The sequence below is a fragment of the Stenella coeruleoalba genome (assembly GCF_951394435.1).
Source record: "Stenella coeruleoalba genome assembly, chromosome: 8".
Taxonomy (NCBI): Eukaryota; Metazoa; Chordata; class Mammalia; order Artiodactyla; family Delphinidae; genus Stenella; species Stenella coeruleoalba.
The window spans coordinates 8,833,494-8,846,844 of record NC_137154.1 but is presented as its reverse complement, the minus strand read 5'-3'; the positions used below and the strand labels follow the sequence as shown (position 1 = coordinate 8,846,844).

The 13,351-nt window shown below is 52.3% G+C and overlaps 1 protein-coding gene across 1 annotated transcript in view; it reads right to left on the bottom strand.

Moving 5' to 3' along the window:
* Nucleotides 1–367: 367 nt before the first annotated feature.
* The window catches only part of SLC22A6 (solute carrier family 22 member 6), a gene marked incomplete at its 5' end in the record, with an annotated part of 34,795 nt that continues 21,811 nt past the window's right edge, over nt 368–13,351 (bottom strand). The window contains 10 exon segments of the mRNA XM_079928354.1: nt 368–583; nt 894–1,097; nt 2,419–2,527; nt 2,638–2,852; nt 3,909–4,024; nt 4,167–4,290; nt 4,713–4,881; nt 6,079–6,233; nt 6,488–6,591; nt 6,934–7,455. Coding sequence (XP_079784480.1) covers nt 496–583; nt 894–1,097; nt 2,419–2,527; nt 2,638–2,852; nt 3,909–4,024; nt 4,167–4,290; nt 4,713–4,881; nt 6,079–6,233; nt 6,488–6,591; nt 6,934–7,455 — 1,806 coding nt within the window. The 3' untranslated portion in view covers nt 368–495.

Sequence of the window (13,351 nt, the reverse complement as noted above, 5' to 3'; positions counted from 1 at the left end):
GATTGGCTGCTTTCATTTTAGTCCCTTGTCAGTTTCCAGCCTGATAGGGAAGGGGTGGAGTGTAAGGGATTTAAAACTCAGAAATAGCAATATTTAGATAGGTTAGAGAAGGAAGGAGGGAAGAGGGAGGAAAGCAGGGCCAGGGGAGGGGGCCGAGGTAAGAGGTTCTTCTCCAGTTGCCTGGGATGGTTTGTAAAGTCCTGGGGATTGAGGGTGGGGGGACTGGATGGTATGCTCTTTTGGACTGGAAGCTGGCTGAAGCGGAGTGGCTGTTACTTTTGAGACAGGAGAGACAAAGGGAGGTGCTGCACACAAACCTTTTAATACGCGGTCTTCGTGGTGTCTGTTCAGAGAGGGGGGCCCCTGGGGAGTGCTCCCTGAACCATAGCCCCAGCACTTGGACCGCCATTCCCCCTTCCCCCTTCTCCTGCGAGTGGCCCAGGACCTGTAGGACCCTGTCTTCCTTTAGGGCTCTGTAAGGCTCCTTTTCAGCGCTCAGAGTCCGTCCTTCGCTTGTGCTGAGGCCTGGAGCGGGACCATCTGCTTTCGCTCCTGTCGCTGCTGCCTCCTCTTCCCTCTCCTCCTGTGGCAGGTCGGGGTGGGTGGGTGGGCAGGAGAGTGGTGCCCTCGGTATGCAGCCCCCAGGCCAGCCTGGGGCTCCCAGGGGGCTCTCCATTCAGCTGTGCCCAGCTACCAGCTCTCTGCCCCAAGCATCTACCACTCCCTGGAGCCGCGAGCCCCAGGAAGGACTCCAGGAGACTCTCAGCCTATTGGGGACACAGGGACAAAGAGCCCTGGCCTGGAAGAGGAGGCCTGGGTTTGAGTCTTAATGCCACCCCAGCCTGGATGTGTGACCCGGGGAGAGTCCCTGCTGTCTCTGGGTGGAGGCCCACCTGTCTTCCACGTCCTGCACCGTGTCTGGCAGGGGTTGGCCCAGGGTCTCCGGCAGGAAGGCAGTGGCAGCGCTGGCGGCCACGGGGACAGCGCCGTAGATAAAGAGAGGCACGGAGGGGTAGATCTCGGCGGTCATGCTCACCAGTGGGCTCACAATGCTGCCCACTCGGGCCAGAGTGCTGCCCATTCCCAAGCCTGTCTGCCTGCGGGACCCAGGGGGATGGGTGCTGGTTAGAGTTCTGGCATGAAAGCTGCGGTTCTGGCTGAATTTGGGGCCAGGGCAGCTCGGGCCCAGCCCCGGGAGACCCACTGGTGCCTGCTCTGTTGCATTTATTTTGGAAATTAAAAAAAAAACAAAACCAAAACAGGTTGGGAAAGGCTCTGGGCAGAGAATCAGGAGATTGAATTTTGCCTCTGCCTTTAACTTGCTCTGTGACCTTGGGCAAGTCTCTTGCCCTCTCTGGACAGTTTCCTGAACTGTAGAGTTAGCTTAGTTCGGCCAGTTGTTCTCAGATCACCTGAGGGATTTGATTTACAGTTGCCCCAGCTCCACACAGACCTGTTGGATTAGAATCCCCAGGGGAAGGGACCTGGACTCTGCACGTTAAGAACATTCTCTATGAGAGCAGAGGTTAAAAACTTTGCCTAGGGAGATAAACTGCTTGCTTTCAAATCTAAGCTTCCTGACTTATAAGCTGTGTGACCTTGGGCAAGGCACTTAACCTCTCTGTGGCTCAGTTTTCTCATTTGGAAAATGGGAATTATCATAGTACCTACCTCATAAGCTTGTTATGAGGACCAAAAGAGTTGATATTTGTAAACAGTTTGACAGTGCCTGGCACATAGTACTACTTTATACTATCGTTCTTTCAGCTGAAATCCTTTGAAGGTACAGGACAGTAACCATGACCCCTTGCGGTTCTCATTCCAAGTAGCCTAGGGAAGCCTGGCATTTCTTTGACATCTCATATGAATTTTGCACCCCATTCTATTTTTTGTTGTTGTTGTTGTGCATCCCATTCTTAAAATAGATATGTGTTTCTGGTGTCTTAATGCAAAAATACCCCCTCCCTGAAACCTTGGCACTCAAAAAAGCAGTGCCGTGTTTATCCATACAACTCCCAGAAACACCGTTATTAAGTGGTTGCTCTGTGATAAAAAATCACTTTCATGTTTGTGGTCTTTGGTTTTAGACATACTACTTGGTTAAAGATGGAATGTAGATTTTGTGGCAGCTTCTAACTTGTGCTTTGGAGATCAAGGAGGGGACTTCAATTAACTGCCTCTGAGATGTGTCTTCTTGGCCTCCAGCCCTGTCCCAGTTGGTGGCTCAAATCTTCCCCTTATGTCAGGTAAGAGGTTAGTGGGGCGCCTAGGTGTGTACTGAGCGGCTGATATAGACCTTTCACTGTTAGGTGCTGGGAGGGGGCCTTGGGCTGGGGCATACTGGACTCTGCTCTGGGTCTGACCTGTGTGCGGGGGAATGTCTTGTCCCCAAGCCCCTCCCATTAAGCTCCCACTCACCGGATCACTGTGGGGTACAGCTCCCCAGTGTACAGGAAGATGCAGTTGAAGGAGGCGGCCAGGCAGCCCTTCCCCAGCACAGCAAGGGAGGTTCGGACAATGGACTGATCTAGAGAGAAGAGAGGGGGTCAGCAGATCTCGGGAGTGCGGGCTGAGAAGTTGGGTCATGTCTGGGGGTGTGGCCAAGGATGAGGGGCCAAGATGTTCACGGGTGCTCACCCTGGGGTACCACCCCATTGATCAGGATGCAGACGCCTGCCAGCAGCAGTGAGGCCATCTGGGCAGGCCGGCGGCCCATAGAGTTGATGACAAGGAAGCCCACAAGCTTGGCAGGCAGGTCCACAGCACCAAAGATCACCTGGATTAGGTAGATGCTGACCCCAAAACCCTGCAGGTCCATGACCAGCCCATAGTAGGCAAAGCTAGTGGCAAACCTGGTGGGGAGGGATAAGGGGTATGGAGTTTGTTAGGAAGATTAAAGACGGGGGAGTGCTCGTCCAGAACAGGGGTGAGCTGCACAGGTTACCCTGTTTAAGAACCTGGAATCTACCTTGCCTAATATTTCTTCTGTCATTTAGTATGCACTTTAAGTATTGGGGTAGTCCTCCGATACCCCAGATTTCTCAGTCTTCTGATCGTGTCCCCAGTGTGTTAGGGAATTTTCACTTAGTTGCCATGTAGGATTTACACAGTTTTAGTCTTTATTTTATCTATTGATACTGGACTGAGGGAGGACAAGTGGATATCCAAAGCCATGCATTTAGGGCCAAGGTGTTGGGAGAGGCCGGAGTGTTCCAGGACCTGTCCGTGGTCCTGGGATGGTGGTTGTGCTTCTTAAGATGTCAAGAGCCCAGAATATAAAGCTCAGGTTGTTGGACAGAACCCACAACCTGGAGTAAAGCCCAAATTGGAAGCAAAGAAATCACCGGCAGGATTGTTCCTTCTGACCATGTTTCTCTTAATTGTCATGGGATTGCTATGATGATGGGGTTGGGAGAGTAGCACGTAAGAGGGGTAATGGGTGATGTTGCAGTGGGAAAGGAAGATTTTTGGCTGGTCCCAACCCTGGCCAGAGTGTACTTTCAGAGACGAGTTTTGCCTGTGCCGGTGTTTCTGGCAGGCACCACAAGGCCAGTGATGTCTCTCAATGTTTTGCAAGCCATCCTTGTCTCTGCCTTTGTGATGTAATTCTGTTGACTCTGCGGGCCATCAGTACCGATGAAGTGTTTCCATATTGGAACAGAGCTGATAAAAGGAGAAGAATATGGAGAGATTGATGCCCAGTTTGGGGATTGGAGGCAAACTGAGGCTGGAGGTCATCTGGTTCTTTAAGACTCTCTCTGGTGGGGGATTCCTGCCTCTCATAGCTGGTCTGCAGACTTCCTCCCTCTCGTCTCCCTTCTTCCATCCCCTGTGTCCACTCTTTCCCCAACCAGTCTTTAGTCTCTTGGTCTGTCTTTCTGTCCATCAGTCTGTCTGTCTGGGCCTACCACAGCATGGAGAGGCAGAGGAAGAGGCGGCGAAGGGCAGGACAGCGCAGCAGCTCCACGGCCGAGGCCTGGCCCTTGCCCAGGGTCAGCTCCTTCTGCAGACTGGCCCGGAGCACCTGCCGGGATGGACCGGGCTCAGGGCTTGGACTTCCATAGGAGCTCCTCCCAGCCTAGCTCCTCACTCAGAGAAGCCCTGTGAGTCCTGGGTTTAGGGATGGAGCCCTGGTGCGGTGTCATGGGAGGTCTCAGGGGTCTCACCTCCATACTTAGACTGGCCCCCTCTTCCCGCTTCCCATTGATCCAGGCCACTCTTTGCAGGGCCTTCAGGGTGAGGTCCAGCCTCCCAGAGGAGGAGTACCAGCGGGCCGACTCGATGAAGAACCTGGGAGCAGGGGTGAGCGTGGGTGTTGGCGTGGCTTCAGTTCCAGTCACTGGGGCTGGAGGTAGGACATGAGCTTTCCAGAGGTCTGCAGTGGGACTTTATGTAAGATTGGGAACCCAGGACTTTGCCCCACCCCAATCTCTAGGACCATAAGGCAGTGCCCAGCCTGGTGATGACTTATTCCCCAACACGGGAGCTCAGCCCTTGGGTGCTGGGTATAGGGAGCAGGGCAGGTAGGCTGGAGAGCTGGGGGGAGCTGGGGAAGCCAGAGAACCGGACACCCTGGGGCAAGTCCTTCCCCCCAGAGCCTCAGTTTCCACATTGGTCACACTGAGTCACTGGCCTGGGTTTGACCTTCTCTGATTCTGCGGGCGACACCTGGGGGAAGTCTCGTCCCTCGCATCCCTCTGGGCCCCACGCACCAGGAGTAGATGAAGAAGGCAAAGAAGGGCACGGAGACCAGCAGCTGCAGGTAGCGCCAGTGGGGCACAGCATACGCCACACCAGCCAGGAGAAACTGGCCCAGGCTGTAGACATAGCCCATCAGGGTGCCCACGCAGGCCCGCGTGTGGATGGGCATCCACTCCACATCTGAAAAGAGGGTTAGAACAGAGTGGTGGAACTTACTGGGTGCCAGGTGGGTGGAGACCCGTGGAGCCCGCCAAGACCCCTCTCTCTGTTCAAACCTTGGTCTGTCCCAAAGCTCAGTGGAAGATATATCAAATGAGCTTGGGGGCCATGGGAGGGGGAGTGGGGGGCTTGTGATGGAGGTGGGGATGGGAGGTAGGTTTGGAATCCCCAGGACTTGTCCCCTCCACTCCCTTGCTGTGTGTTTTTGCTCCTCTCCAACCTACTGTCCTGGCCAGGGTCCTCTTTCCCTTCAGAGCATCTCTGACCATTCATTCCATCCTCAACAGCACCCGCCCCTCTGGTCCTTCTCAGTCTGGGCTGGATTTCAGCCTCAGCGGCCAGAGCAACTCAGAGGAGACAGCAGCTTTCCTCTACTCTGGAGAATTGAGGTGGGAGTGGGACCACCTCTCTGCTTCTGTCTGAAGAGGTCCAGTTTCGTTCCTTGTGGGCTCCTGATTTGGCAGCTGGGGCAGTGGCTTGAAGACTTAGATTGGCCTTTGGGACTGGATTCTCTAGGTGTCCTGCCCCAGCCCTAGTCTGGAGAATCCCAAATCCTTAGATTCCCCTCTGGGCTTGGGTAAATCCTTTCCCTTCTCCCCAGCCTCAGGTTCCTCATCTGAGAAACAGGGAGAAGGCGGGTGACTTATCCAAGGAGGCACACTGATGACTCATGGACAGGCCATGCTCAGTCCATAAGTGTGTTTGGTCTATATGATGCTGGCTTGCCCTATGTTAAAAATATGAGAATTAATTGCAAATGTTAAAAAAAATTGGGATATTTTACACTGATAAAAAAGGGTGGGGGAAGATCTGACAGCCTCGAGACTTCTTGGCTGGAGCGGCTGAGTGGCTGTGGCCCCTCTGGATGGATGTGACTCTCTTTCAGAGACAGTCCTCACCACTGCCTAGGGCCTGTTGTCTGCTTCAGTCATTTATGGGAATTACCTGGCCCTAACAATGGACTTTGCAATCACATGTTTAAATGAGAGGTCAGGAAGGTGTGAGCCCCGGGAGAAAGGCTGTTATGTTGGCTGGAAGGGCGGGACAGGCTGAGTGCAAGAGGGGTGGGCTGGGAGAGGAGGCTGGAAAGGGGCTGCAGGGCTGGGTGGTCGGAAGGGAGTGGGTAGGGGCCTGCCCTGCCCTTCCGGCCTCCCTCACTCAGTGTCATGCAGTTGAGGGAAATGCCCGCCAGCGACATGCCCGAGAGGAGCCGGAAGGCGCAGTAGATGGGGAAGTTGGGAGCAAAGGCGGCGCAGGTTCCTGACACAGCCGTCTGCAGGTAGTTCAAGATGAGCACCTTCCGGCGGCCCAGCCTGTCGGGGGAAGGAAGACCTGCAGCACGGGTCCTGAGGACCAGCAGGGCCAGGCTAAGCTGGAAGAGGGGCGCTGGCCCTGGGTGGGTCCCTGGGGTGGGGGTCTTTGCAGGACCCTTGACTGATCATGGGGCTGTGCTATAGGTCCTCAAATGAGCCCCAGCTGGTGATGCCAACCTCCCACCTAGGCCCCCCAAGCCCAGCTGAGGAGCCCCCAGTCCCAGCCCGGCTCCTTGGCCCTGCCCAGGACTGACCTGTCTGCCAGGTGCCCGAATATCATGGCTCCGAGAAGCACCCCTACCATGTACAAGGACTGAGCCAGCTGGCGTAAGGCCCTACGAGAACACACGAGGTCCCACTGTGGGGAGAGGGGGCAAGGGTCAGGCCAAGGCGAGCCTGGGCTGCAGGGCAGCCCCTCGCCCTCCTTCCGGCTGGTCCTCTGAGGCCTGTGTCACCCTCTTCCCCTGACTCTTCTCTTTGGCCCCAGGAGCTGAGAGACTTTTCTTGACCCCTACAACTCCCACCTCCCCCTTTCCTACAAAGACCCCCATCTTGAACCCCTTTCTCCATTTTCCAGTCTTGGCCTCTGGAGAATTTGAGACAGTCTGTGTGTGTGTGTGTGTGTGTGTGTGTGTGTGTGTGTGTGTCAGAGGGGAAAGCACACTCTGGATGGTGTACCGAGGGGCCCAGGTCTCCTCACCTCCATCACGATGGTGGAAGGGAAGGTGCTATTGTCATAGATCCAGCCGTGGGCGCAGGGCTCTGTGGCCCCCGTGCCATTGGTCTCTGTGCCGTTGGGAAAGGGCAGCCCCCGCTGGGGGGAGGTGAAGCGGAGGCAGGACTCGGGCCGCCCCTGCCTGTCCCGGGGCAGCCAGGCGTCCAGCTCCCCGTCCTTGCTGAGGTTGGTGTCGGCAGGCGGGCGGCAGTGGTGAGTGGGGACAGCGGCGGTGAAGTTCTGCAGAGTGTTGTGGGAGGCCATCAGGAGCAGGGGGAGGACCACCAGAGTGACCTGGATCTGCTGGAAGCGGCCGGCGCCCCCCACCTGCAGCAGGAGGTCATTGAAGGCCATGGGGCCAGGCCTGGCCGAGAGGCTGGGGGCTGAGGACTTCCAGTCCCAGGCCCTCCGTCTGTGTGCCGGTCCGCCCGCTGCCCTTCCCTGGTGGAGAGGGACTGCCGTTGCTTCCGCAGCCAAGCTGCTCCTGGAACTGAATCTGAGCTGGCTCTGTAGGGGGGACAGCAGCCCGGCCAGGCAGCCCCTCCTTTCTTCTCTCTCCTTGTTCCGTCCCTCCCTTTCCTTGGCAGCCTCTCCTCACTTGATGTGAGTGTGTGGGGTGTTTCTCAGCTTTCAGGGTCTGCTGTAGCCCTGACCCCTACAGGGGCAGTATTTAATCCTTGGCCTGGAGGGAATGAGTTAAAGTGTGACTTGGTATCAGAAGGATTAACCCTCCAAGTATCCTTGTATCAGTGGAATTTCTCCACGTGGGTATAAAGGGCAGGAGAGGGTGGACTGAAGCGGGGGTGATGGGAGCAGATTGTACTGGGCACCTGGGGGCAGGAGGGGAAAGTGTGGGACCTTTTGTCTTCCTTTTAGTGAGGAGATTGGGCTCTGGGAAGTGTGCTGGCCTCTTGTGGGGCTTCTGTCCCTTTTAGTGGGCAGGATCCAAAGGGACCGTCTTGGGGAGGGGTTGCCAGAGAAAATACAGGTTGCCCAGTTAATTTGAATTTCAGATCATCAAATAAATTTTTTTCTTTAGTGTTAAGAATGTCCCTAATATTTACATGGGACATACTTCTACTAAAAAAGTATTCATTGATCTGAAATTCAAATTTAACTGGGTTTCCTGTATTCTTTTTTTTTTTCTTAACATCTTTATTGGAGTATAATTGCTTTACAGTGTTGTGTTAGTTTCTGCTGTATCACACAGTGAATTAGCTATATGTATACATATATCCCCATAAACCCTCCCTCTTGCATCTCCCTCCCACCCTCCCTACCCCACCCCTCCAGGCGGTCACAGAGCACCGAGCTGATCTCCCTGTGCTATGCGGCTACTTCCCACTATCCTGTACTATTTGCTAAAATTGGCAACCCCGGTCTTTGGTCTTCTGGGGACAGCTTACATCTTATAGGACCACGGCTTTGTTCAATTGGAAGACACAGTAGAGGTCAGAGGCTGCTTTTGAAGCAGTGGGACCTAAGACCAACATCTTATGTGATGTAGACTGAGTCTTCCAGTATCTCAGCTTTTACTCTCTTCCTCATCCCCATTCAAAATTTCCCTTTGTCTTGTCTTCTGTCTATAGCTTCTCCTCCCCCTCCTCCCCCTCCCCCTCCCCTCCTCCTTTTTCCTCTTCTTCTCCTTCTCCTTTTCCTTCTTCTTCTTCTTCTCTTTCTCCTTCTCCTTTTTCTTCTTCTCCCTCTCCTCCTTCTCCTCCCCTCCTCCTCCTCCCCCTCCCCTCCCCCTCCCCTTCTTCTTCTCCTCCTCCTCCCCCTCCCCTCCCCTCCCCCTCCCCTCCCCCTCCTCCTCCTCCTCCTCCTTCTTCTCCTCCTCCTCCTTCTCCTCCTTCTTCCCAATGACCATGAACTTATTTTACTTTTAGCCACAACTCTAAGACATTTGCTTGATTTCCCCAATGGTTTGGTTCCTGCGTCCAGTTCACTCCTGCTCAGGGCAGTGCCAAGCTCTGATTGGATGGGTTTCTGTGGGATCCGATTGGTTGGATCATGGGTTGGGGAGGTCAGCAGAGTGGATTACAGCTTCTTGCTTTTACTTTGCATAGTGTATATTATATAAACCATGGACTCTGGAGTCAGCTTACTTGGATCCAAATCCTCGCTCCACACTTGCTGGCCATGGGCAAGTTGCTAAACTTTCTGTATCTCAGTGTTCTTGTTTGCAAGATGGGGATAATGGTTGTGTATGCCTCATTGGATTGTTGGAGGGTTAAATGAACAAATACAGGTAAAGATCTTAAGGTGGTTCCTGCCCTGTGGCTCAGTGATCATGAGCTGTTCTTATTATTTGTTTCTGGTAAAAGGGTGACACTATCACACTGATTTTTAGAGAGAAAATGTGCCTAGGCACATCTTACCCTCAGAACTGTGATTCCCGATTGGGGGAGATTTTTCCCCAGGGGACATCTGGAGACATTTTTAGTTGTCACCACTGGGGGTGGTTGGTACCACTGGCATCTAGTGGGTAGAGTCCCAGGGATGCTACTCAGCATCCTACAGTGCACAGGACAGGCTTCCATAACCAAGAATTTTCTGGAGCTAAAATGTCAATAGTGCTAAGAAACCCTACCCTAGAAGATGTCCTCAAACTTCTTCTGTATAGTGATCAATCCCACACCTACTTGGCAAAGGACGATGCAGTCAGACGGATGACTCCTACCAACATATTTCTAAGAACCCCCACACGCTTATGTGAATGGGCAAATGTCTGCAAGGTGAACATGAGAACTCCTCTGCCTCCCCAGAATAACAACAGACTTGCAGGCTCCAAAGTGCTGCAATTCTTCCCCTAGCTGCGCCTACCCAGCCAGTTTTGCCACTGGAGTGGCTGAATCAAGACCCTGGTCTCCCTGTGTCCAGGCCAACACCCTTTCCCACCATGTTCTAACTCGATCGCTGGGCTTGGGTTACCGTATTAGACTCTTTTTTGCCCTTCATGGTGTGTTTCCATTTGGGGTCTCTGGCTGTCCCTCTCTGTAATCTGCCACCCATCGATTGCTCCTCTGGCCCACTTCAGAGATGTTGGCATATGTCTGAACACAATGGATTATTAGGGTTCCATAGTTTTACAGGAGGTATGCCAGGCCCTGTACAAATTAGCTGATGCCAAGGGCTGTGAAGGGAAGGTATTTCTCAATTCTTCTGGGCACAAATCTCCAAGTCTTATTGAGGGGAAGCAGTTTGACTTCTGACTTCTGTTGTAAGGAGTCAAGATGCTCTGTTAGCATCGCACAGTTTACACAAACTACACTTTTGTGTATGAAGTTGGGGGAGTATATATTGTCTATCGAAGTCCTGGGTACATAAAGTCTTACGCTAGTTCAAACCTATTCTGTCTAACTTCAAAGCCAACCAAGTTCTTAACTGGTACTCTGGAGGTGTGGACTGCCCAGCTAAAGAGCTCTTGGTGACCACGTGACCTCATACGTACAGAAGAGAATAGGGGAGGCCCAGAGAGGTATGAGACTCAGCCCAGCTTCCCTCCTCCCACCTTGTGTTGGTTCTGGGCTGGGACCCCATGGGTGTCCAGATGCCTGACAACATTTTCCAGGCCAAGGTATATAAGAACCTTGTGGCCTGGGGATGTGAGGACAGCTGGACAAACAGCTTGGGGGTTCTGGGGCCAGTCTCCTGCGAGGACTTGGTGCCCTTATGGGGGAGTGGGTGGAGTGCCAAGTGCAGTGGGGGAGATTGTGGGCCCCTACAAGCACCCTTCTTCTCTGAGCCTGTGTCCAGTCCTGCCCGGGAGAAGAGCTCCCTCCCTAGTGTCTGACCAGCTCCAAGCCAGCCTAAGTCTGGAGAAGGCTCAACTGGAAACTCTAGGGACTGAACTGTGGTTGGCTCCTGGAATTATCTGGTTAGTGAGGGGACTCCCCACCAGCCTCTCAGCTCATGGAGAGTTTCTGGATGGAATTGCTCCCTTGGCAAATGATTTGTAGAGCCAGGAACTATCCTTTAGGGACATTCTGGGTCATTAAACACCCAGAGCTGGACTCCCCTGTGCTCGCTGGAATGTGGACTTAAGTTCTGGCCACGCTCACCGAGAAGGGGTCAAATCTGAGGGCTTCCGACTGGCCAAGAGCCACAGAACCACGTGCCATTAGTGATGAACCCCATCACACAGGTGAAAACTTCTATTGTGCAGATGAGGAGACCAAGGCCCAGAGTAGGCAAGGGATTTGTCTAGGATCACACAGCAAGCAAATCTAGAACTCAGGCCTCTTGATTCCATTGCTTCTTCTACTGTGCTAGCAGCCATCACATATCCCAGACTTTCTGAGACATCCAGATTTTGTATAATTTTATGCCATTAAATAAGTGGGATTTAAGGTGTGTGACTACCTGTGATTTTGGTGTTGATTATTTTGTGAGACTTTTCAAATAAAATAATTTACAGATAAAGAAAACACTCTTGCTCAGATCACAGGCCCTAAGTGTGAGTTGAAATGATTGACCTGGAGAGAGGTCTGGCAGACTCCAAGCGCCCGCCAGGTCTACAACATTCGGAGCAAGGAGCCAGACTGTGAGCTTTATGCCTTGTGGCTTGGCTACTCTGGCCAATGGCTAGTGTATAAGTTAGAAATGAATCCAAAGACTGCCATTTAAAGGCTGGATATGAGTCTAGTAACCAATGAAGTGGCTCAGTATGAGGACGCCCCCCAAGTGAGGTGCTCCACATTGGGTGGCAATTCACTGAGCCAGTTCAGGGACAGAGAGAGGCTAATAGGGAAAGCAGGAGGAACTGGAGTTGTGGAGGAACAAGCAGACAAGGAGAGAGGGTGGAATCCAGATGGGGAGTTGGGAATGGCCAGAGGAATGGCATATATGGGGGGGGGGCGGTCAGTACAGCCTGACACCAGCATCCCAGGTCACCAGGAGTCCTGAACATGTGACTAGGAGCTGCTTTCCTGGGCATCTTCCCTTCCCTTCCTGTGTGTCTTTGCAGTAAACCCCCGGATACGGCACAGGAACAGCTAGGACATCCTGGGAGCCACCCTGAATTCTGGAAAACTGAAAGATGGGGATGGGGTGAGAGAGCCAGTGTTCTTCACTGAACCCAATTCTTCTCCCTGCAGGTTGAGACCCACTCAAGCCAAGGGGAGACATTGGTGGTCCCATTTTCAGCTGACCCTAAGTCAAATGTTGTGGAGGTGGGATGGAGAGAAGTCAGGTGCCGGGCAGTGATGAGGGGCAGGCATAAGAGGAGCTATTGCAGTCTAGGAACCGAAAGAAGTGAAATGAGGCTAGATTTCAGGGTGCAAGGTAGAGGGTATTAAAAACTGAAGCCATTGGGGCAGGTTGGGGCCTGAACATGATGGGCCTTGTAACAGAGTTTAGACTTCATCCCGATGGGACGTTACCAAAAAATTGAAGCGTGGGGGCAGTATGATTTAGTTCACGTTTATTAAGCACTCTCTCACAAATATCTAAATACAGACTTGAGAGTAATTAGCTCCGTGGCTGATAATTGAAGCCCTGCTGTGTGTCTGAATTGTCCAGTACGGTAGCCACTAGCTACTACTGGGCGCCTGAATTGAGCTAATCCTAATGGAGATATGCTGTTAGGGTAAAATACCTATGGATTTTGAAGACTCAGTATGAACTAAAGGCTATAAAATATCTCATTGATAACTTTTCTATTGATTCCATGTTGAAATGGTAATATATAGATATATTGGGTTAACTAAAAATATTACTATAGTATTAAAATTAATTTCATCTTTTTAATAGTTACTAGGAATTTTAAAATTACACAAGTGGCTTGCGTTATATTTTCACTGGGCAGTGCTGGTAAAGAATCCTAGAGGAAGAGGTCCTAGGAAGAGTTTTGAGAGATGATCATTAAGAGCTGATAAAGGAATTGCCTTTGGAATTGTTTGGTTATAAGGAACAGAAACACTTGAGTTTATCTTTGAAAAAAAGAAGTTTATTCAGAGAAGTCAAAATAGTTGATAGAACCCAGGGGCAGAAAGTGCATCCAGGGCTGAGAGGGAATTGGGACCTGGAATCCATTAAGAATCAACGCAGGGACTTCCCTGGTGGCGCAGTGGTTAAGAATCTGCCTGCCAATGCAGGGGACATGGGTTTGAGCCCTGGTCGGGGAAGATTCCACACGCTGCAGAGCAACTAAGCCCGTGCGCCACAACTACTGAGCCTGAATGCTGCAACTACTGAAGCCCGCATGCCTAGAGCCCATGCTCCGCAACAAGAGAAGCTACCGCAATGGGAAGCCCGCGCATCGCAATGATGAGTATTCCCTGCTCGCCACAACTAGAGAAAGCCCGCACGCAGCAACAAAGACCCAAAGCAGCCAAAAATAAATTAAAAAAAAAAGAATAAATGCAAATGGTCTCACCATTTGTTTATCTGTTTATGTCTTTTT